The sequence below is a fragment of the Diabrotica virgifera genome, chromosome 3 (assembly GCF_917563875.1).
Source record: "Diabrotica virgifera virgifera chromosome 3, PGI_DIABVI_V3a".
Taxonomy (NCBI): Eukaryota; Metazoa; Arthropoda; class Insecta; order Coleoptera; family Chrysomelidae; genus Diabrotica; species Diabrotica virgifera.
This window is the reverse complement of record NC_065445.1, coordinates 218,248,346-218,273,903: the sequence shown is the minus strand read 5'-3', so window position 1 is coordinate 218,273,903 and position 25,558 is coordinate 218,248,346. Positions and strand designations below refer to the sequence as shown.

The window sequence follows — 25,558 nt, the reverse complement described above, 5'->3', positions numbered from 1 at the left end:
AGCCTCGACATCTTAGCATTGTGGTGATGATCCTCCGACTCCGTTCAGTAGATGTCTAGTAGAGCTTCACGATATTCGATAAAAATATCGATATTGTATTGATATCGTATCGAAAACCAATACAATACCAATACAATACATACCCTAGCAATATTAATGTAATAATACCATACTCATTATCTGAAATCAATACAATACTCTTGTATTGTCGATACTCTTGCCTCGATATTTTTGAAAATATCGATATCGAGAAAAAAATAATAAAACGCTACAGTTGTTTGGTTATATTTTGTGGAATAGATATTTAGATCATAATTATTTACATAAAAGTATAAGTGATCTGCAACCCAAGCATCAGCTGTTATAATATTTTACACTTGAGTGCCTAAACTTGACACTTTTGAGCGTGAGTAAATCACATCATCTTTGATTACACTGTTTATATCATGTGGCATTTGTGGCAATATTATGGAAGTGAGTAATGATGACGCAAAAACAGTTTTCAATAAATATTGAATTGCGATTTATTCCGATAAATTATGCATAGAACTGTTAAAAAAACATTTATTTTATTTGATTAAAGTAGATTACTTGCACCAGAATGTTTAAATCTGCATTTTTTTCCTTTAAAAAGGGTGGATTTCACCTCTAAAATGCAAAAAACGCAAGTTGACACCATATCACTTTATTTCTTGACGTATCCCCTAATTACTCCCCAATTTTCATGGGAATCAACGAAGGTTCAACGAAATCGGAGGTGAAAATCTTCGGTGATTGCACTTTCAGAAATATAAAAAATAATTTTAAAACAGTGGTGAATTTCACCCCTAAAATGCAAAAATCGCAAATTGGCACTATGTCACCTTTGTTCCTTAAGGTATCCTCTAACCACCCACTTATTTTCAAAAGAACCTATGGAGGTTCAACGAAGCTTAAATCCACCTTCAGTGACTGCAGTATGTATATTTTAAGAGCTTATAAAGATGAATAAAGAATAGTATTTGTTTTATTAATTTAATATCCTCTTAATTATTATTTAATATTTTAATATTTAATAATCCTTTTTATGTCGATATTTTATCGAGTATTGTATCGATATCGTATCGAAATCAATATCAATACGATATTTTTTTAAGAAAGTATTGCCGATATCGGTACTCGATACGATACTTCATTGACATAACCAATACAATACTCAATACTTAAAAAGTATCGATATTGTATTGTATCGTGAAGCTCTAATGTCTAGCCGTGCTAGCGTTAAGTCACTGTTTTCTCGTTATTTTGCAACAGCTGTTTGAAATCTGTGCTCGATCGAAAACTCTGTCAGTTTTGGGATGAGACAATGCGGTTCTTGTTGGCTAAAAACAACAAGCCAATTGAAATTTATCGCTAAATTTGTTCTGTTCTGTCAAATTTATGTCAAAAATGGCCGAACCAATGTGCACGATGAAGAACGAAGTAGACAACCAAGCATTGTGACTGATGAACTTGTCTCTTCAATTCAAGTGAGAGGTGTTTCTTCATCCGCCGTATAGTCCAGATCTGGCACCTAGTGACTACCACCTGTTTCGAGCAATAAGGCCAGGCTTGCAACGCAGCGCTTTGATGACGATGGGGAGCTACGGGATGGCGTTGAACACCTGGTTGAAGTCTCAGGCGGCAGAATTTGATGAAAATGGTATTTCAAAGCTAGTTCACGGCTATGATAAATGCCTGCATTTGTTGGGAGATTATGGAGAAAAATAGTATTTGATTGTCTGTTTCAAATGTACTTTCTTTTCCTTTTATCTACTTATTTTTTTCTCTATTCCAAAATGAAACGTACTTTCTGGATAGCCTGCGTATTTGGTATTTTTAACCAAACGTTGTAAATATCAACATTTTTTTGTTGCAGATGTAGATGCAAAACATAGTAGAGAAAGATCTAGACCAGATAGTAGTAAAAGTAGAATTAACAAAGTTGGTAAACATAGAAAAGTAAAAAGTGCTGATAATATCCATGACAAAGGTAAAATCTGGTTCAGGTGTATTAAATCTATTACACCTCTTGTGCTTCGCCCGATGTCTTCGTCCAGAGAAACACGATATTCACATGAATTTAACCCAGCCACGTATCCGACAAGTTTTTTGAGTTTTAGCCCCGGCGCAAATTGTTCCTAAGCGAGACACAACTTGCACCGGCGAACTGCGTGGACAGTTTTGTGAAGCACGCTTATAAGTAAAGCTCGGATTTATAGGCAACAAAAATTGAAGAAAAAGGCGCCTATATAGGCAAAGATTTTTATTAAAAAATGCAGGAATATTAACATTTATGCAAAATATAGGCAATAAAGGAATATAACTTATTATTTATAACTACTTAAAATTTTATCATTAATAGAAATAACTAAATATTTTTCAATATTTTCGGTCTTAAAACTATACCTTCGATCACTTAAAATTAATTTGTACATTGAAAACGAACGTTCGACATCGACAGATGTAATTGGAGCATATTTCAGAGCGGATAATAAATCTGGCATAATTTGTAATTCCTCGGAAAATGTCCCATTCAAAACTTTAGCAACATTAGATAAAAACCAAAAACCTTCATTCTTGTCGAAAACATATTTCATTTTTTTTAAAATTAATTGACCGTTACTTCCAGGTGCCGATTTAATTTTCGTCTTTAAATTATCTTTAATTTTACTGACTCACATAAATTTATCTCTTGTTTTTCTAATAAGGTAATTGTGGTAACTATTAATTTATAATTATTGTCATTGATATAAGCGAGTTCCTGTTTCAATTTGGGATTTTTTAATATTTTTTTTGCTTCTCGAATGGCTTCGGAAATATCATCATCAAATTCTGGCATAACTAATTCTATTTCATTGCAGTGTTCAAAGTAGAAAAAAAAACTGCTTCGAGCCAGGTTCCCCACCTTGTAATTACTGGTTTAGGTGGCAAAGGGACACCGGGAAGTCTTTCTTTATATATTTGCACCCTCAACGGAGCTTTTACAAAAACTTTTTTCATAAAATTTATAAAATTATTTACCAACGGAAACTGATTTCTTATTTCTTCAGCAATTCTATTTACCCCGTGGGCTACACAAGTGCAAGAAATTAAATTAGGATAAAAAATCTTTAAATTAACAGCAGCTTTTAACATATATGCCGCAGCATCTGAAAGCATTAAAACTATTTTATTCACTGGTATAGGGTTGGGTAAAAAGAGGTTTGTTAAACTATCTTGTATAAATCGACTTATTGTTAAATTGTTTGTTTTTTCCAATTATTTAACGGCAACTAAATAAGGTTTTCTCGCAAAGTTTTCGTTCAAATTTCCAATCATTAAATTAGCTATATACCTGCCGCATACAACTGTCGTTTCATCCACGATAATATACAAAAAATTGTCCTCTAACTCCCGCTTAATTTTTGAAATACATTCCACATAACATTTTTCCACATTATGTTTTCTCAATGTACTCTCGTCCGGTAAGGATTTATTAAGATATTTTTCGAAAAAACATTTAAAACTAGGGTTATTAACTTTATATAGAGGAATGTTGGATGCAATCATCATCTGGCATAAATCAAATTTAAATGCGTCTTCCTCCTTTTTTTTTGAACTGCTTAAACTATCCCGCAGAGATATTTGGGCTAACTTAGAGAAATTTAATTTTTCCAAATTACGTTTATGAAGTGGGGTTCCACAATGCTGGTCAATAAAGTACTTTTTCTACTTGAAATCTGAGAATTTAAAAAAAAATAATTAGAATTCTAAAACCGCTTTAGAATTTAGTTATGTTGTGGGACGAGAAAAAACGAGAAAAAATAAAACTTACCGATTTGCCGCATGGTTTACAAAATGCTCCATCTCCTTCTAGAGAAAGTTCCGAATAAGGTGCGATCCATAGCCTTAATTTAGATGTCATCTTTTCACACAAATGTCTAAAACGTTTTAAAACGTGTTCTTTGCTTTTCGGTATACGCAACAAAACTAAACTAGGATATAGTAATTTGTGACTAAACTCTGATACAGTAACCGACTGTACAACTGATAATAAACTATTAAAGCTTACGGATTTCCAAATAGTTAACCCTCAAGTCTCGATCAGGTACATTTTCCTAGAAATCTGTTATATAAACAAACCATTGACATTTTATTATTGACCCAAAATTTTATTATAGAATGGTTTAGTAATAGAATAATATCATGGGTAGTACCATGAAATTTTAAAAAAGGCACAAATAGGCGCAATTTACGTAAAAAGGCAAAAAGTGCAAAAAACAATTATAATAGGCAAAAAAGGCATTTTGCCTATAATCCGAGCTTTACTTATAAGCGAGAGACCGCAAATTGAACCCATTCTACGATCTAGTGATGTTGAAAGAGTAACTATTCGTTACAAAGTACTCGTTACTTACGAATACCGAAAGTAACGATTACTATACAGAGAGGCAAATCGTTACTTTGATTACTCTGATTACTTCTTATCAATCGTATCAGAACGAGTAACAACTATTGTATCTACTTTGATTACTCTGATTACTTCGTACCAGTCGTATCAGAGCGAGTAACGCCTATTGTATCTACAACCAGTACACTTGATTACTTTCTAGCTAGACTGACCGGAACAATGTGGAAATGATAATGTTTCTACAGTATGATCAACAACTTTAATTTTGTATGTATTACATTACTTTTATTAGAATTAGACCAGGGCATTTAGGTGGGGCATACAAAATACCTACCTACTGAGAAATACGATTTTCGATATGATTACCGGTACTTATATACAAAAGTAACAAAAGTGATCATAGTAGTCAAAGTAACGAATGCTGTAAATGATTACTTGTTATATCGGAATACCTATACAAAATACCTACCTACTGAGAAATACGATTTTCGATAATATCATGATTACTTCATATATTATGATTACCGGTACTCAAATACAAAAGTAATCATAGTAATCAAAGTAACGAATGCTGTAAATGATTACTTTATACGAAAGTAACGATTTGTAACGAATACTCGAAAGTAACTATAATCAACATCACTACTACGATCAGTGCATGCGTTCGCATGCATCGTTGATGTTTGTCACCGGCGTACAGTTTTCTGGCCGCATATGAAATGCCTCCCGAAATAGGATTTCTTACCTGTCGCTAAAATGGTCACATACGAATTGCCTCCCAAGCTTTAAATAAATTACATGGTTATAATCTTTATCTGAAGGTGAGACGTTGCCGCATCTTCGTCCCTTTGTAAATTTTTGTCAAAATTGGTATTTTGTTATTTAATTTATTTTATTTTCAACCTTTATGTATTCAACATTATTGACACTAGGCGGTATTTATAAATTTTATCTAACTTATACATATATAACTAGTTTTATAACCATTATAATATATATTTTATTATAACCATTATTTTTTATAATTAATAATTGAACAAAAAATACAAAAACATATTAAGTATTTTATAGATTTATTAAAAATAACATAACAAAAAAACTTGTTTGGAAAATAATACAAAATGTGTATAGAAATATAAAATTACAAAATATTTTTCCTAAATTTATATGATATTACTTTGACAAATTCTAATCTATTTATTTTACATTCTCTTAATTCTAAAATTTTTTCATTCAGAGTTTTAGAAAATTTATTTTTGCTGTACTTTACGCAAAAATTTTTTTTTGGTGTCGAAACAGAATTTATTTTAATGTAGGTATTTATTTGAAATTGTAAAATTACAACATTAAAATTATTAATGTTAGGATGACGGCAGTAGAAAGAAGAATTATACTTGGAATGAAAACTTTCGCATGGGTTTGTGGTTCTTTGTAAGGATGAAGAGTGCTCAGCCCAAAGATGTGGAGGAAATGTCGAATTTTCAGATATGTAATTATCAACAAGATAATCACAAAACTGGGTGACTCTTTCATCGACTGGTTTAATTTCTGCCAAATCTATATCAAAAAAATCGCTACCATCTTTAGGATGTAAGAATGAAAGACCAAATATATAAATAAGAATATGCGTAACTTCGGTTGAGTCAACACCTTTCTGGTATTCTGGAGCTAATCCCAGTGTTTGAACATTTCTATACCATGCCTGACCCAAATGAAAACGACATCCATGAAGATCTGCTTCAGGAAATCCCACTCGAACACCATTATGAATGGAAATTTCAAAGCCTGAAGTTATTATTTTAGGGGATGCAGGACAATTAATTTTAAAACATTCTTCTATGATATATTTAAAAGCGAGATAATATGAAGATGACTTTTTATCTTGAAGTAAACAAAAGACAAGAGGAATATAATGTCCATTTTTCAAGCCATGTATACTAAACAATTGAGTGAAAAAACGAGGACAGTATTCAAAAGTTCCGTCAACATATCAATTGGAAACAGTCGAAAGAAAACGAAGATTTGAAAAACATGTTAATATAACAATATGATTATCTTTGTCATATTTAATTATAAAATTTTCATTTCTATTTGTAATAATAGAAGATGAATCGAGAGCTTTATGAAATTCAGATATATTTTTGGGAAGTTATTATTAATATCGGGGTGGCAACGTTGCGCTGAGTGTGTGAATATTAATTGTATTTTGCTCCTGCATTAAACCCGTTTTTCGCGAAATGCAGAGTAAATCAATTACAGCAAACGCATAAAGTGTGAAGTTAAGTGAGTAATCTTCGCGCTGAACGAAAAATAATAAACTAAATATTGAAATTGTGCTCCAAATTGGCAAAAATCAAAGGTAAGCGTAACACATAAACAAATAAAACGTCATCGATAGTACGATATTCGAAGTGGATTCTTGTTTGATTGGAACGCGGTGTTGCCAAGTCGACAGGGAAGTCCTGTAAGTAGGGAGGAGCGAAATAGTATATACTGCTCAATATAATTTTATCAAAAAAAAAAGAAAAAAAGTAAGACGCTACACTGAGAAAGGTTAAGTTTCCGCGGAGATAGTCCGAACGAGACCTTTATCGCAGTAAAACGAACCAGTTGTAATGAGCAGAGAAGATAAAAAATACGAAGAGCTATTATTTCGAACAGAAAGTGACGGTACCACGACAGACGAAAACGACAAGAAGAGAAAAGAGGAAGAATTGGAACGGGCTTTTAACAAAAGTCGAAAAATAAGCAGATCTCCCTCCTACAGAAAGGAGAAAATGGAGGAGAATATACAAAAAATTATGGAAATGATGGCAGGAGTAAGTCTAAAAATCGAGGAACAATCAAGAGAACTTAGCGAGATGCGTAGAGAGCAGAAAGAATATAGAGATGAAATAAGAGAGCTACGCCAGGAGAATGTAACATTAAGAGAAGAAAACACGAAACTAAAACAGGCAGTTTATCAAATAGAAGAACGGCTTGAAAGTTTAGAAAATCAAAAAAGGCGGAAAAATATAATTATACAGGGATTGAACATAGATACAAATGGGCCAGATATCCTAAAACATGCAATGAAAAATTTTATGCAGACATAATTAGAAGTAGATGTACAAATAGAGAAGGCTCTGAAGTTAGGAGAAAAAGTTTGTCTGGTTGAGCTTGAAAAGGAAGAAGATAAAAGAAAAATCATGCGAAACAAAACCAAATTGAGAAATCGAGAAGAAGGTCTAGTTTATATCAGCGATGACCTATCAAAGAACGACAGAATTGTACAGAAACGTGTCAGACAAAAAGCGCAAGAACTAAGAAAGGAAGGGAGAAAAGTGAAAGTAGGGTATAAGAAAATATATGCCGATCATGAAATATGGCGCTGGGATGGAATGAACCAAACGTTGGTGGTAGAGACCAAAGCAAAAAACTAAGCAATAGCAATGAAAGGAAACAAATGACGACGAAAAATGCAAAGAATAGGATTACGAATTATGGAAATAAAACAAATCAAGACAGCAATAAAAAAGAAAAGCCGAAAAATGACAAGATACAGTTTGCAACAGAGATAAATAAGACGGAAACGACGCAGGCAATGGACAAGGCAATAAGTAAAGATAACAAAAAGAAAACTAAAGTCAACTTGGGTACATGGAATGTAAGAGGCACATACGAAACAGGAAAACTCAAAGAATTAATTAGAGAAATTAAAAGATATAATGTAGAAATAATAGCTTTACAAGAGACAAAACAATTGGAAACAGAAATAGTAGAAATAGAAGACGTGGTATTTTTTAAAAGCGGGGGAGAAACCAGAAGGTTAGGAACAGGTTTTATAATACAGCGAAAATGGAAGGAAAGAGTAATGGCATTCCAACCAATATCAGATAGACTATGCACAGTAAGATTAAAAGGGGACAAACGAAACATAAGTATAATAAATGTACACGCACCGATTGAAGATGCCACAGAAGAAGAAAAAGATGATTTCTACGAGCAATTGGAAAGAGAATATGATAAATTACCAGGGTTTGACATCAAAATAATAATGGGAGACTGCAACGCCAAAGTAGGAAGAGAGAATATATACGAACACATAATAGGGAAATATAGTAAGCATGAGGTGTCGAACGATAATGGCCAAAGAATAATAGGCTTTGCAACAGAAAGGCAAATAGTGATACGAAGCACACAATTACGCCGAAAAGATATATATAAAGGAACGTGGATTTCCCCTGATAAGAAGACAGTAAATCAGATAGACCATATTTTAATAGAGAAGAAGCATGCAAACAATGTAATAAATGTAAAGAGCATGAGAGGAGCGGACTGTAACTCTGACCACTACCTGGTGAGAGCAGAATATAAAATCGAGCATAACATAAAGCGAAACAATAAAACAACAGAAAAAATTGGAAAACAATTTAACATAGGACTACTAAAAGATAACAACACACAGAAGAAGTATGAACAGGGAATAACCAACAGACTAATCAGGGAACAAGAAACGTCAAGCCCAGACAAACAATGGCAAAATATCAAAGAAGCAATCTTGGACACAAGTAAAGCAATCCTAGCGAAAACCAAAAGAAAACACAAAACAAAAGATTGGTATGATGAAGAATGTCAAGAAGTAGCAGAAGCAATAAGAAAAGTAAGACTCAAAAATCTCACAAATGACGAAGAAAGCACTAGAGAAGAATACAGAGAATTGAGAAAAATCATGAAAAGAAAAGACCGAAAAGAAAGAGATATATGACCTGATAAAAAGAATATGGGAAGTAGAAAAAATGCCAGAAGAGTGGACCATAGCAAGAATATGCCCTATACATAAAAAAGGTGATAGAATGCGATGCGAAAACTACAGAGGCATCGTACTATTAGAAATAGTTTACAAAATCTTGGCACAAAGTATAAGAAAAAGGCTAAGTCATTATTCGGAAAAAATACTGGGGGAATACCAGGCAGATTTTAGAAACAACAGATCAACGACTGACCAAATATTTGCCTTAAAAGAAATACAGACTACCTGTTACGAACATAAAACAGTACTATATGCTTTGTTCATAGACTTTAAGCAGGCTTACGACACAGTAAATAGACAGCAGATGTACGAACTGATGAAAGAATTGGGGATACCAAGTAAAATTGTCAGGATGATAAAGATGACGATGGAAAACACAACAAACGAAATAGCTTGGAAAGGGTATACATCCAAAAAGTTTGAAACCAAGGAAGGATTACGACAAGGAGACCCACTATCAACAATGGCATTCAATCTAACATTGGAAGGAATAATCAGGAAAAGCAGAATAAACATGCAAGAAACGATATTTAAAAACGGCCACCAATGCATAGCATTTGCAGATGATCTGACGCTATTAGCAACAAGCAAAAAAGAACTACAAAAGTTAATGAAAAACATAATAACAGAAGCCAAAAAATTCGGACTTAAAATAAATGAAGAAAAGACAAAATATATGATAATGGGAGAGATCCAAAAAGAAAAAGAGAATAACATCATAGTACAAATAGATGGAGAAAAAACATACTCGTTTAAAAGAGCCAAAGAAATTATTTAACTGGGAGCCAAAATAGATGAAAATGGTCATGAAGAAGGGGAGATAAAGGCAAGAATAGCTAAAGGAAATAAAAAATATGGAGCATTACGCACATTATTGAAATCCAAATACGTATCAAGAAAAACAAAAATAAGAATTTATAAGACTGTTATCAGACCTACAGTAACATACGCAAGCGAAACATGGGTGCTCAAAAAGTCAGAAACATACCTGTTAGAAAGATGGGAGAGAAAAATGCAAAGAGCAATATATGGAGGTGTGAAAATAGAAGGTCAGTGGAGAAGAAGAACCAATAAAGAATTGGAAGAACTATATCAAGAGCCAACGATTACGACGACGATCAAAGCACAGAGAATACGATACTTGGGGCACATAGAGAGAATGGGAAGTAAACGAATGCCAAAAATGGTACTTTCACGAAGACCAATACAAAAGAGGAGGAAAGGCAGGCCAAGGAAAAGATGGAAGGACAGTGTATATGAAGACTTGAAGAAAAGTAACATTGAGAGATGGAAAGAACTAGCATTGGACAGAAGGAGATGGAGAGAGGTTGTGAAGGAGTGTATAAAAAGACTGAAGTGTATTTAAATAAAATTTATAAGTTATGTAAGTTATATTAAGTTATTTACTACATTATTTATGTAATCAGAAATGTAAACATTTTAGCCCTAGGCCTACAAGGCCTGTTGCGCTTAATAAATAAAAAAATATTATTAATATCATCGATAGTAAATGTCCCTATATTATTTGTCTTCTTAAGTTCTTTACAGATGAGCTTCATTGGTTTTTCGCTGAGATCTTCCACGGCTGCTCTTTTTATTGAATTGCTTACGGATTTTCTTTTGTAAACTTCGGCAGACAACTTCTCGTGGTTATGATCTAATAGGTTTGTTCCAACACGACCGAGAACCGTCACGAAATGGTAACAGTCCTGCGTAGTAAACAAAATCCGTTCCAACAAAAATATCATCGTCGTCGGATCGTCCTTCCGACTGCTCCAACAAGAATTGTGGTCTTTTAGTGACGGTTTCGTGATGATCATTTCAGTAATCGGGCCATATAGCACATTTCCCCCGGGGGAAATGTATTGTGTGCTTAATATGCAAATCGAAAGAGGGAAAGCGGGAATCGTGATCGACTAAAAGCACACAAGGTGTCACCAACAAAAATGACAAATGATAATGATAGAAAATCAGTTATCAGTCAGATAACCGTTCCAACATCGGTTTCCAAATTACCGTCATGGGACGATAACTGGGCGATACAATTACGAACATGCGCACAACAAACGGTACAAGTAGTTTCGTGACGGTTTCTGGACCGTCCAAAAGTTCATGTTGGAACAAACCTTATATTGATTCAATTATCGTATTTTCACAAAAATGATTTGCAGGTTTTTTTAGTACATGTCCACCCTTTTACTGTATCTTTGGCCAACATTTAAAAAGATTAAGGTAAAAGTACCTATTCATGGAATCGTTAAGAAGAGATTAGAATCGCAATTGGAATTACCCAGAAAATACCCAGAGAATATAAACAAACTAAAAGATTAAGGCAAATGTACTTATTTATGGAATTATAAAATGGAATTATAAATATGGAAGAGATTAGAATCGGAATTGGAATTACCCAGAAAAGCTGGATATTAGATTGTCGGGTAACAACTTTCTTTTCTAAAAAGAAATGTGTATGTCGTACTGTGAAATATTTATGTGAAACAAATTTTATGTAGGTACACTGCAATAAGAATTGGAAAAATCAAAATAAATAGATACTACCTATTTAAATTATGAGTTTTCAACATTCTGTCATTATACAGAGATTAAATAGACAAAATATCAGCCTAAATGATTAACGAAACGGAGGCATTTCGATTGTACCTGGGAGGCATTTCATGTATGAAAATATTTACCTGAAAAAGTGGGAGGCATTTCGATAACGCCGAGTTTTCTTGGGGCATGGGACGCGTGACTCACTGCCAGATGTTTATTTTTATTTGTTTATTTTGCGAGATGGACGTTTTTGAAATTAATACGGATGGTATTACCTAAGTACAATTTATTGTGATAAAAAAAATTTTTATTCTTTTTCTCATGAGCATCTTTCAGTGCGTCACAGTTTTTCGATTTCTTTCTAACGCATTAAATTGTATGTGACAGAAAAAAAGGCACGTCGGTGATTAGAGACATTTATAACATTTATTCTAGTTGTCGATAGATGGCGCTATAATCGAAAAAAATATTTACTAATTATATAATATATCTACGAATATAATCTGTACAATTTATAAGACTATACAAATCAAAGAAAATACCATTTTATAAATGCAATAAACACAATTGATTTGTTTTTATACCAAATTGCAAATAAAATGTGACAACTGTCAGATTTAACTAATACGTCATGTTAGAATAAATGTTATAAATGTGTATTATCACTGACTTACCTTTTTTCTATCAATTGTGACGCACTGAAAAATGCTTATGAGAAGGACCATAGCATAGTTAAAACCCCGAGTTAAAACTGCTTTGTCTTTGTCATTAAATTCTGATAACTTTTGGTAGACTAAATAAGCTTATTATAATTTTGGTAGACGAAATTAATAATCAAAGTTATGCCTTTACAATAACACATTATTAGAAAAATATGGTGAAAAATGATTCATGTTACTTAAAACCGTGATCGATAAATATATCGTATTACCCTCAAATTTAACTTGTCGGCATATTACATTTTTGTTTATGCTTAAAAATTAAAAACAAAATATGCAGATAGTGTTATTTTTTATGACCGATCTGTAGCGGAGGGATTATGAAATAACTCCGAGATTATTTTAAATATGTAGGTATTATGTACAGAAATAAAATACTCAGTGTAAGATATCTTATTATGCACCCGCTTATGATCAAATTCGATGTTTTCGAAAGTTATATCGCTACGACTACTAGGGACGTGTAAGATATTTTTAAAACGTTACGAGTTACAAGTAGGGAAATACCGATTTAAAGTTGCCTAATCAATTCAGTAAAAGGATCAGATACATAAGACATAAGTATTTTGTAATCAGTATTTGTACTCAGTACCACTGAGAACCGGTATCAAAAGTAACCGTTTTTGATTTTGCCCGTCTCTATTCGCGACGGCGACAGCCAACGTTTGGGTCGGCTTGGGTTCAATATGCGGTGCGATAGAAAAATAAATGCACGGGTCACCCGTCCCGCCGGCGCAGGTTGTGTCTCGCAGGTTCAATTTGCGCCGGACCTTGATGACCAAAACTATGTGTGTGTAATAACATAAGAGACCGTTCACATAACAGGCGTTTAACGCGCAATTTGATAACGCGCGATTACAACTACATATATTTTACTTGAGACCGTTCACATGCTAACGCGGATTTTAAGTTATTAAAATGCAGAAAACATGAACAGAAAAATTAAAAGGCTAACGCAGAAGTCTAAAATTCTAAGAAATCTACGGCTTGGTCTGGAATAAGCTTGAGTCTGATCGGCTTATGCAGGAGCAGTACGGCAAGATATAAGGACTTGCGGCTCAGTGATACTCGTCCATAGATCCATACTGGAAGGCCGTTGACGCGTAATAACGGTGAATATGCAGTAGGTATGTCCCTGTAAGTTGGAACCATACGGAAAACTTTTTTATTATTAATTTTACGAAAAAAAGTTATTCTTCGTAAAAAGCTCTGCTCTACAACCTAAAATTCAATCATCAGATATCAAATTTTTATGAATATTATACGAGGTATGTCAAAAAATATGAATTTCACTCAAAAGTAAAGTGGCTGTATTTTTCACAATATTGAAAATTGTAATTATGAAAAGTTGTTTGGAAGTAAGAATTATATTCTACTATTCATAAATTTTTTTTATATTATGGATAACCAACAGTATTTTCAGTTATTTCAATTATGATAACTCTTTTATTATTCATTTTACGAAAAAAAGTTATTCTTTGTAAAAAGTTCTGCATGGTTTAAAACCTTAAATACAACCATCTGATATCAAATTCGATCAAAAAAGATGCGAGGCACGTCAAAAAGGTTAATTTCGATCAAGAATAGAGTACCTTTATAGTTCAGAATATTTCAATAAGAAGGATTTAATTACATATTGGAACATGGTTTTTAGTTATAAACAACTTTACATAATCACAATTTTCCATATTGTGAAAAATAACGGCATTTTATTTAAGTACCGACTCTTGAGCGAATTCATATTTTTTGACATACCTCGTATAAAATTGATAAAATTTGATATAAGATGGTTGTCCTCTAGGTTTTAGACCGTGCAGAACATTTTATAAAGAATTACTGTTTTTCGTAAAATTAATAATAAAAGAGTTATAATTTATCATAATTGAAATAACTGAAAATAATGTTGGTCATCCATAATTACAGAAAAATTTTCAATGTTTTTTTTTTTCAATAAAAAGGATGAAATTCCATATAGTTCTTAATTCTAAACAACTTTTCATAATAACAATTTTAAATGTGAAAAATAAATCTACTTTACTCTTGAGTGAAATTCATATTTTTTGACATACCTCGTATAATATTCATCAAATGTGATATCTGATGGTTGAATCTTCGGTTTTAGACCATGCAGAGTTTTTTATGAAAAATAACTTTTTTTCGTAAATTTAATAATAAAAAAGGTTTCTAAACTTACGTGCATAGAAATCGGTCCACTTAAAAATTTGGTCATTTTTGATGTCTCATATTTCCTAAACCTGGTGGCCGATTTAAGTGATATTTGAACATGTTATAGCCTGATTCTTTGACAATGCCACTGTAATAGTATTGTTGTTAAACAGATAAATTTTCATTGTATACCGGGTGTATCAATCAAACTGTGTTTTTTTCTAAAAGTTTGCATCACCCTGTGGAATATCCTGGCATTTATAAAATACTGAAATTAAAACCCCACTAAAGCCTCAGGCTTTCTTAACATTCTGTTTTTTGATTCATTCGTTTATGTTGGATAATAAAAAGTTAGGTACTTTAACAACTAGACATGTTCTTCATCAATACACGATGTGTCTAAATAAGTGTGGCAAACATTAAGGGGTAATTCTGCATAAAAAAATAAGGACAGTTGGCTTTATAAACGTATGTCCGCAAATGTTTCGTTTCCGAGATACGGGATGTTGAATTTTTTCTTACAAACTGACGATTTATTTTATTGCTTTAAAACCAGTTGAGATATGCCAATGAAATTTGGTGGGTTTTAAGGCGTAGTAATTGCACTTTTTTTGATATACAATTAAGAATTTAACATTCACCATTAGCGCGCATGCGTGTAATATGACCGATCATATTACTTGTATGCACGCTAATGGTGAATATAAAATTCTTAATTTTATGTCAAAAAATCAGCAATAGCTATCTCTTAAAACCTACAAAATTTCATTTGTAAATCTCAACTTGTTTTAAAGCAATAAATAAATATCCACAAGGAAGAACTTCCTGTAGTTGGCTGTATACCATTAATTACAAGTGAAATTTAATAAAAAAATTTTCTTCTTGGTAAAAGGTATATTAGTTTAAAAAGCCCTAAAGGGCTACAACCATATGAACAAAACGTTTTCGCTCTGTAACAAGAGCATCATCAGTGTTACAAGAACATGGTGAGTCAACCAAAAAATACAAAGGTCAAAGCTTTTCAAAAAACAGACAAAAGTCTTATATAAATGAAAACATCGAAAGATCCAAAGGATGGATAAAATTCCTAAGGATACGGCCCTAGGGCAACATATGACTCCCACACGTTGTAAGTGGGTCAAAAGGTAACTAAGTCATTCTGTTATCAGAGGTGGCAGGCAACTCAGTTGCCTGCCTCAGTTTCCTTAGGAATTTTATCCATCCTTTGGATCTTTCGATGTTTTCATTTATATAAGACTTTTGTTTGTTTTTTGAAAGGCTTTGACCTTTGCATTTTTTGGTTGGCTCACCATGTTCTTGTAACACTGATGATGCTCTTGTTACAGAGCGAAAACGTTTTGTTCATATGTTTGTAGCCCTTTAGTAAGCCAGTTTGTAAGAAAAAAACTCAACATCCCGTATCTCGGAAACGAATTATTTGCGGACATAATTTTGTCAAGCCAACTGTCATTATTTTTTCATGCAGAATTACCCCTTCAAGTTTGTCGCACTTATTTAGAAACACCGTGTATTGATGAAGAATATGTCTAGTTGTTAAAGTATCTACCTGACTTTTTTGTATTATCCAACATAAACGAATAAATCAAAAAACAGAATATTAAGAAAACCTGAGGCTATAGTTGGCTTTTAATTTCAGTATTTTATAAATGCTAGAATATTCCACAGGGTGATGCGAACTTTGAGATAAAAACACAGTTTGATTGGTACACCCGGTATACAATGAAAATTTACCTGTTTAGCAACAAGATTATTAAAGTGGTATTGTTAAAGAATCAGTCTATAAAAAATACTTAAATCGGCCAAAAGGTTTAGGAAATATAAGACATCAAAAAAGACCAAATTTTTAAGTGGGCCGATTTCTATGCACTTTTTATATGGTTCCAACTTACAGGGACAAACTGTATATTAACACTTATTGAAAACTAAGAATTATTGTAAGACTCTTAGAGCTTTTACAGTGTTTTAGCAACAAAATAGTAAATCAGCATTCACAAATCGTCATTTTAAAAATATTTTATCAAATACCTATTTCCAAATCCATTCAACATTATTTACTTTTCACTGGTAAACGAAAAAATTCTTAAAATGGTGCATTTTTTTATTTAAATTCTTAATAATATAAAAATCAACCGAACTGAGTGCAGAAAAGATAGAGGTTTTAGTTATTGCGGTTGTCATTCAAAAAACTTGTCAGATAACTAACTGTGTCAAAGTCCTCAACAAGCTACTTTTTTACTTTATTTTTCTGGACTATAATAAAAAGTAAATCGAAATTTTCAGCTGCAGGTGACAACGAAGGATCACCAGAGAAAAAAATAAAACCAGGTTCTGCAATTTCAAAGGAGAAACTAGTAGATATTTCGGCGCCGGCAATTTCAAGACGTAAGCTGGTAGTCCTGTCGCCAGTGGGGGTACAACGGCCTCCTTAATTCAGATGGACTTACCCAAGTTTTTTTGGACATCTTGGGTATTAAAGCACCCTAATATGTCTGTGTAGATTTTGGCGTTCGATCCGACCATCACTTGTGACATCGTTGCCGTATGCTCTATTTTTTCATATTATCACGTTACAATTTTTGTGATATTATACACGAGCGTGACACCCTCAAAAAAGCGCTTAGTTTTCGAGATACTGACCACAGAGAGATGAATGGCTAATTTTATTCATACTTTATATTTTCGAGGGTGCTGAAAACGAAAATGAAGTTTATTTTGAATTTTATGTGGGGGAACATTGTCAAAATCGCAATTTTAACCTAAAAATAAAAAAAAAAAGAAATCACGTTTTTTTGCGTTTACCTCGCTACAACTCTGTTCGATTTTAATATTTTTTTCTGAAATTTTTACACTATATAGCTGTAACATTTCTGAAGACAAAGGTATCTGCCTCAAGTTTTTATTCTTATAATGATAAAGGTTATGATTTTTTCAAAGAAAAAGGTGCGGATTTGTGAATTGCAAAGTTTAATCGCAAAATTTGTGTGACGATGTTTAAAATTGAGCTTCTCAATCACGTTTATTTTAAAGTAAAGAGTACAAAGAAGTTTTCTGGTAAGCTTTAGATCAAAATGTTTTATAGAAAAAAAATAGTGCAACTTTTATTGTCAACATTAGAAATCCCCAATATACCGCTTATTTTTTGAAGGACAGACAATCTAGGCCTATAAGCTTTCATTTGACACCTTATTTGTCATTTTACCTAGTATAATGACGGAGAAGTAAACGTTATTATTCTATTATTCTTGTAGGTTCATTTAACATTGATTGAAATTATGAAAGAAATATATAGGAAACAGCATGGCAACACTGTGAAGCACAAACATAAAAATTCAGCCACATTCAGCTGTGCGTTACATAGGGTGCTTTAATATCCAAGATGTCCGTTTTTTTATGTATTTTGACCCGTAGAACACCAACTTTTTGGGTCACAGTCGATTCGGATGTCGATAAGATTGTTATAAACAAAGAACTTGAGGAATCACATAACAGCGATTTTTAGCAAGACAAAACATTGTTTTGTATTTTTTGGGTCATTTTAAGCAAAAAATGTTTTTACAAATTTTTTCGTAGGATGCATAGTTTTCGACATAAACGCGGTTGAACTTTCAAAAAATCGAAAAATTGCAATTTTTGAACCTGAATAACTTTTGATTTAAAAATAAAATAGCAATTCTGCTTACTGCATTTGAAAATTCAAGTCAAATTCCATCGGTTTTGATTAATTTCATTGCTAAAAATTAATTTTTTATTGTTAAACAAAGCTATAAGACAGTGATTGAATGATGTTTTCAAAGCATTTCCCATTTGAAACGTATGCATTGGGCACGGGAAACACTATGTGTATATGGCTTTGATTAACAAATAAAAACTTAATTTTTAGCAATGCAAATAATCAAAACCGATAGAATTTGACTTGAACTTTCAAATGCAGTAAGCAGAATTGCTATTTTATTTTTTTAATCAAAAGTTTTTCGGGTTCAAAAATTGCACTTTTTCGATTTTTTGAAAGTTCAACCGCGTTTATCTCTAAAAACTCCTACGAAAAAAACTTGTAGGACCATTTTTTGCTGAGAATCGCCCAACAAATACAAAAAAATGTTTTGTTTTGCGAAAAATCGCTGTTATGTAATTCCTCAATTTCTTTGTTTATAACAAACTTATCGACATGCGGATCAACTGTTACCCAAAAAATTCGTGTGTTACGGGTCAAAATACATAAAAAAACTTGGGTAAGTCCATCTGAATTAAGGAGGCCGTTGTACCCCCCCTGGCGACAGGACTATGGTGTTCAATTATTTTTTTTTTTAATATAATAACTAAATTAGTTTATTATTTTATCAAATCTACAAAAGTTCATGCTGATAGACTGGGGAGGGGGCGTAATAACTAAACCGAATTTATCCATTTCATATCGATCACACTGATTTTTGTTAGATTTCTACATTTTATTTCTTCCTTTACTGTTCCTGTGGTTATGACCAATGATTCGAAACACAATATTAGTCCATAACGTCAATATTGAGTTAGTCCTAAACTCTTATGTATGTACTCCCTGTAGAAACAGAGTTATAGCTAACTAAAAGTAGGTTCTTATTCGTCAAACTGCAAATCGAATATTTCAATGTAACAAAACAAATAAATGAAACACTTTTTTGGAAAATTCATCATAACTTATATAAAGTATAAACTTTATTTTTGTTCTTTTTATAATTTTCTAGCATAAAAAGTAAGCAAGTTACGTTCAAAATAATGTTGGTCCATTTTTGTTGGTAAAAAAACTCGTGAAAATCAAACCCTAATTAATTAGTATCCCAAACGAAACTAATCGTTACTGCTTCATAAGTTATTTACTCATGTATTGTTTATACGATTTGTAAGTTTCATCGGTTCATCGTGCTTAATTTTGAAAGGGCTGTAGGTAAAATGGCTTGAACGGGTCACTAATCACGAGTGCATGCAAGTTTTAAATAGCCTTAGTATATCCAATTTTTGTCTAAGAGGAAAAAAAATCCAAAATATTCATAAAAGCAAAACGTACATTTTATTACTCTTTGAGATTTTTAGTAGTACTATTAATTTTTAAGTTATTTCGAAAAAAATTGATTTTTTTTCAAAATTAAGAAAAAAGTTCTACTTTAAAACCAATTTTTTCTCACAAATGGGCACTTTGAACCAATTAAATTCATAGATCATATAAAACAATACGTAAGTAAAGTAACTTGTGAAGCAGTAAATATTAATTTTATTTGGAATGTTAATTAGGGGGTGATTTTCGTGATCCTTTTTACCAAAATATAAAAGGGACTAAAAATATTTTGTTCGTAACTTACTTTTAATGTTGGAAGTTTTTTTTAAACAAAAAAAACCCTTTTTTAAGCACTTTAACACTAGAAAGTATGGCTTAGCTTACCTACCTAGAAAGTCGGAAGGGATCATTTTGGCCCCACGTTCTTTAATCCATTAAAACTCAGTTTAAAGAAATTAAATCTACTCTAGACGGTAGAATCTAATTTTATTTTTTACTTTTATTGTTTAACACATTCGCTGCCCATCAAAAACATTCGGAACAGCATACAATTTGCAGTGTTTGATATTTGCCACACATTGCCTCGTTAGAACCGTGGCAATGATTGGAAGTATGATTTCCTTTACAAAATATTTTCAACTGATATTTTGTTCGTTTTTGGATAGTAACAGTGATAGTTGTTGGTAGACCTGGTGTTGTTAGACGTAGTTCCAGATTTCGGGAGACAAGGTATGGGGCCCATAATTCTTCACACAGCCGAAGAATAAACTTACGAAAACTGAGTCTACTTCCAGTTATTTCTTTATAAATAATCCATGTATTTATTGCTTCCAAGTCAAGAGTATTATAAAACACGTACATAGACCATCGTCTTGAAGTTACTTTTGTAGTATAAAGACGCGTCATTTGGTGCTCTACACCAACAATTGCATCTTTGTGTTCACTTGTGTTCTCCAACAATTGTATCTTTATTACGTAGATGATCAGTACCAGTATAAGGGTAACCATTTACAATAAACATACATAAATATAATTTTACCTATTCGACAGGAATTTGAAAGAAAGGATCGTCGAATTTCCCAGAAAACGATAATAACTTACACGGGGACAATTTGGCCCCTTTAGACTTCTATGGTAAATTTGTTAAAAAAACTGTTAAACAAATTTAGTAAACAATATTTTTTGTTTTAAATAAGGCTTTGTATCAAAATATTAAAAGTCATAAAATATGAAAATATTATTGCCTCAAATAAAAAAACTACAATAACTTTAAATCGCAACAGGAGCCAAATTGGCCCCTCCGACTTTCTAGTGTTAAAATAGTTGTAATGACTTTTTCCCGAACAGTGCTCCGTTTTTTGGTTAATTCACGTTGAAATATTCGATTTGGAATTTGACGAATAGAAACCCTACTTTTCATTAGCTACAACTCTGTTTCTACTGGGTTTACGTCTAAAAACTTTTTTTTTGTGGAAAAATGAACATATTCACTCGCCTGTAACTCGAAAAGTATTAACTTAAAGAACAATAGTATATTGTACAACAAGTGAGAAAAACGACATATTTCTCACGAGCGCAGAAGTTTGTTGGCACGAGGCGAGTGCCGCAAATCAAGCGAGGGAGAAATATGTCATTTTATTTTGTGTTGTACACTGTACTTTTTGTATGGATGCGGTTTTGTCAAGAGTTCAAACTTTAAAATTAAATAAATTAGGTGCTTTTATATATAAATTTATTTATATTAAATAAAATACATACACATGTCGGTATTTAATATTCTTAAAATTTATATACGTTATTTATTTAAAATTCTAATTAACAGTTATTTTTGAACAGTTTTGAAAGGTAATTCCTGGTAAGTTTTGCTTCAACACATTTTGTATGACAATATTACTTGTGCTTATATTAATTGTGGATGTTACCATGGAAATGGCGATATGTATGGAAAACCGTACGAGAACCCGTGAGAAAAAATATTTCTCACTGCAATGGCCGACTTTTCTCTCTGCATGAGAACTTGTTCGTTTTAAACTATGTAAGTAGTGAGAGAAGTTACACATTGTGTATCATCCATAGAAAACTCTATAGAACAAAAGTTGCTAAAAATTAATCAGTTTATCCATTTATGGTCTTATAGGCCATTGATTATGTACTATAGAAAGGAACTGCAACGTTAACGAGGTTTTATTATTTCATATGGTCAATGAATCTCTCTATATGAAAAAACCGCGGAGTGCTACCATTTAAAGGGGTGCGTTTTTGAGAAATGGGTGAATTAGTCCCTGGGCAAAGGTTACATTAGGGTGAGTTCTATGCACTTTTGGTACAAACACGTCTACATAAAAATTGTTCCTGGTTAAATTTCCTATCTAAATATAACTTTTTAAAGTCAAAGATACTTTTTGTTACAAAAATATATTCAAAAGAAAAAGCACAAAGAAACCCAAAAGAAAGAAATTTTGTTTTTTGTCCCATAACTTTTGTCCACGGGGATATAGGTATAGACATTGCTTCACACAAAAAAAGCTTACATATTTTCTCTTTAAAATGATGTTTGGTAGAGGTGATTAGGATTTACAGTTTTCGAAATATGATTTTTCAAAGTTCGCCACTCACAGCAATTTTGGGCAATTTTCCTTGTTATTTCGCAAATATTGTTCTGTAACTTTTTTCTACGTAACTTTAGCTATATGCAATGGTACATGTAAGAGGAACAGAAATCAATTACCTTTAAAAGGGTCTACTGTATAATGTTGTATGACTTCTGTTAAAGAGGTTATCTTTTTCAAGACTTTTAACGAGTTTTTATATTTATAGGATTATTTTTAAATTTCCCATTATAACTTTATTTTCTATATGGTATATATTATATAATAAAAAAGAAAGCTTATTCTGTTTACTTTAAAACGGTGTATTATAAAAAATCCTAGGGTTATTTTTGAATAAGATATGCTTTTTCAAATTGTAATAAGTACTTGCAACGATTTTTGATTTTAGGATTATTTTTTAAATTCCCCATTATAACTTTTTTATGTGATTGTGTGTTATGATTGAATCTTATTTTTTATAGGTAATACTTTTGATCCACTTGAGTCGGCCGGGCAGACTTGAAAATATGGATTAATTCCAATATTTACTGTCAAAGCTCCTGCACCACAAGCTTTGCTTGAAAAAATAGCATGTAAATATACCAAAGGATGTACAAAAAACTGCGGTTGTAGGAAGATAGGAATTAGTTGTTCAATATTCTGCAAAGGGTGCACGTGCATGGGTACTAATTGTGGCAACTCTAAGATAACTGAGGTGTCAGAGGAAGATATTGAAGCTAATGCTAACGAAGAGATGGACTTTGATTTTGAAATTTTTTTAAATGTCAACGTTTAAATAATTTTAACTTAAAGTGATGTTTTTTAAGATTAAAATTTTTGTAATTTTTGTAAAAGAAATACATATTTTAAATAAAACAGGTAAAAAAATATCAAAGAATCACTCGGTTTCCATTATGTATTTAAATATAGATGATACACCATTTTAAAGAACAGAAAGTAAGCCCTCTTCGTTACGCAATATATAGATAGTATATTCATGTACAAGAAAAAAAGTTATAATGAGAAATTTCAAAAATAATCGTAAAAAATGTAAAAAATAATATTTTTTTTATATTAGGTATTATATAATATATAATATATTATATAATAATTTTGTTTTATTTTTATATTATATTATAAAAAAATCGTTAAAAGTATAAAATTTTGAAAAACCACAATCTCTTTAAAAAAGTCGTACAACGTTATACAGTAGACTATTTTAAAGGTAATTGATTTCTATTCCGATTACGTGTACCATTGTGTATACCTAAAGTTACGTAGAAAAACGTTACAGAACAATATTTGCGAAATAACAAGGAAAATTGCCCAAAATTGCTGTGAGTGGCGAACTTTGAAAAATCATATTTCGAAAACTGTAAATCCTAATGACCTCTACCAAACACCATTTTAAAGAGAAAATATGTAAGTTTTTTTTCTGTGAAGCAATGTCTATACCTATATCCCCGTGGACAAAAGTTATGGGACAAAAAACAAAGTTTCTTTCTTTTGGGTTTCTTTGTGCTTTTTCTTTTGAATATATTTTTGTAAAAAAAAGTATCTTTGACTTTAAAAAGTTATATTTAGATAGGAAATTTAACCAGGAACAATGCTTATGTAGACGTGTTTGTACCAAAAGTGCATAGAACTCACCCTAATGTAACCTGTGCCCAGGGACTAATTCACCCATTTCTCAAAAACGCACCCCTTTAAATGGTAGCACTCCGCGGTTTTTTTATATAGAGAGATTCATTGACCATATGAAATAATAAAACCCCGTTAACGTTGTAGTTCCTTTTAGCTATCTTATTCTGAATATAATCAATAGCCTATTACCTTTAACGTTGAGAAGGGGTGACTCTCACCACCATGGCAAAAGCACACATAATATCACTTTTTTGACATGTTAGCTATGTGTATGCCAAATTTCATGTCAATCCAAGCGGTTTTGTAAAATGTAGAGTAAAAGCTGTGAGTATATGGACTATGGATGGCATAGAAACAAATCAAACTACAAAATCACAGTTATAAGTAATATAAGATACGGTTTATAGATGATGACAGGACTGGCTACACAACGAATAGCTTTTTGTAGGTACATGCTGGTGATATTTTCGGGTGTTGCCACTTTTAGTTTGTTCCATTTTCGGATATTCCATAATGGGAACAATTTCATATTTTTGGCTACTTTTGATGCAGATAATCAATCAACTTTTATTAATTATTATACAATAATAAATTATACAATATTATATTTTATTAATTTTCTTTGTTAGGAATTGCAAAGGAAATACCCAAATATCTTGAAAGAGAGTTTGCCCTGTCTAATACTTTACTTTTGGATATGTGCGAATTTGCTGAACATTGGGATAGACAACATGGAGTAATACTAAAGGTATATGTCATTTTATCTTTATTAATTTATATTTCAATTGCTTTACTTGTCCTGGCATAACCAAAGCTACATCTCTACAAAGTTTGAGTAAATTTAACTGAAACCACTTTTACGTAAGTTAATACGAAAGAAGATTTGCAGGGAAGATAAGCAATGAGGCTAAAATTGAATCATGTGTCACGCTTCAGGGAGGTCATTTTGAATATTTTTTGTAACTTTGCGCATTTTAAAAATTTTATTAATAGTACTTCCTGTTAGTGTTCTGGTTTAATGTTATTTTATTAGATGGTTATTGAGAATGTATTAAAGAAATGTAAAATACCCGTAAGGTGTTTTATTTTTTTTTGCATAAAAACGGCGCTTCATATGACACAATTAATATTACAAATCAAAGGAAAACTTATAGTCTCTAGTACACTGTCGTATTTTGAAAATGATTACAAAAGTCTTAAAAATGGTTTTAACTGCTTCGTTTTAGCGAGTCTACAACTTTCTGAAAATTTTATGAGTACAGGTCGGACGCGTTTCCGCAAGCACAACACCTAAACCACTAGATCTAGCGCGGTTATGTTTTATTATTGCAAAACTATAATTAATACTTTCAATTTTAGTCAAAAGATTATACGTTAAAATAAGATAAATGATTTTTGTCGGACAAAAAAGAGGGAGCGATCGTCGAGTCCGACACCCGCAAGATGTCATTCTAGCGTGGCAGAGCCAGATTTAAGGGGGAGGGCAGGCTGGGCAGCTGCCCGGGGCTCCACAAAGCCTCAAACGTAAAAAATATCAGCAAATTATTCACATAAAATTATTTTTGTTTTATGCAAACACTTGTGCCGCCCACCCTCTAAATTTGGTTGCAAAAGCTGCAGCTGAGTGTTGTCTTGCTGCCA

At 32.0% G+C, this 25,558-nt stretch overlaps 1 protein-coding gene across 1 annotated transcript in view; it reads left to right on the top strand.

Annotated features, from left to right (window-relative positions):
• The window catches only part of LOC114331342 (hydrocephalus-inducing protein-like), a 691,883-nt gene that overhangs the window by 307,403 nt on the left and 358,922 nt on the right, over nt 1–25,558 (top strand). Inside the window, exons 34-36 of the mRNA XM_050647266.1 lie at nt 1,898–2,011; nt 16,940–17,041; nt 24,547–24,665. Of these exons, the coding sequence (XP_050503223.1) occupies nt 1,898–2,011; nt 16,940–17,041; nt 24,547–24,665 (335 nt within the window). The remainder of the gene's footprint in view (nt 1–1,897; nt 2,012–16,939; nt 17,042–24,546; nt 24,666–25,558) is intronic.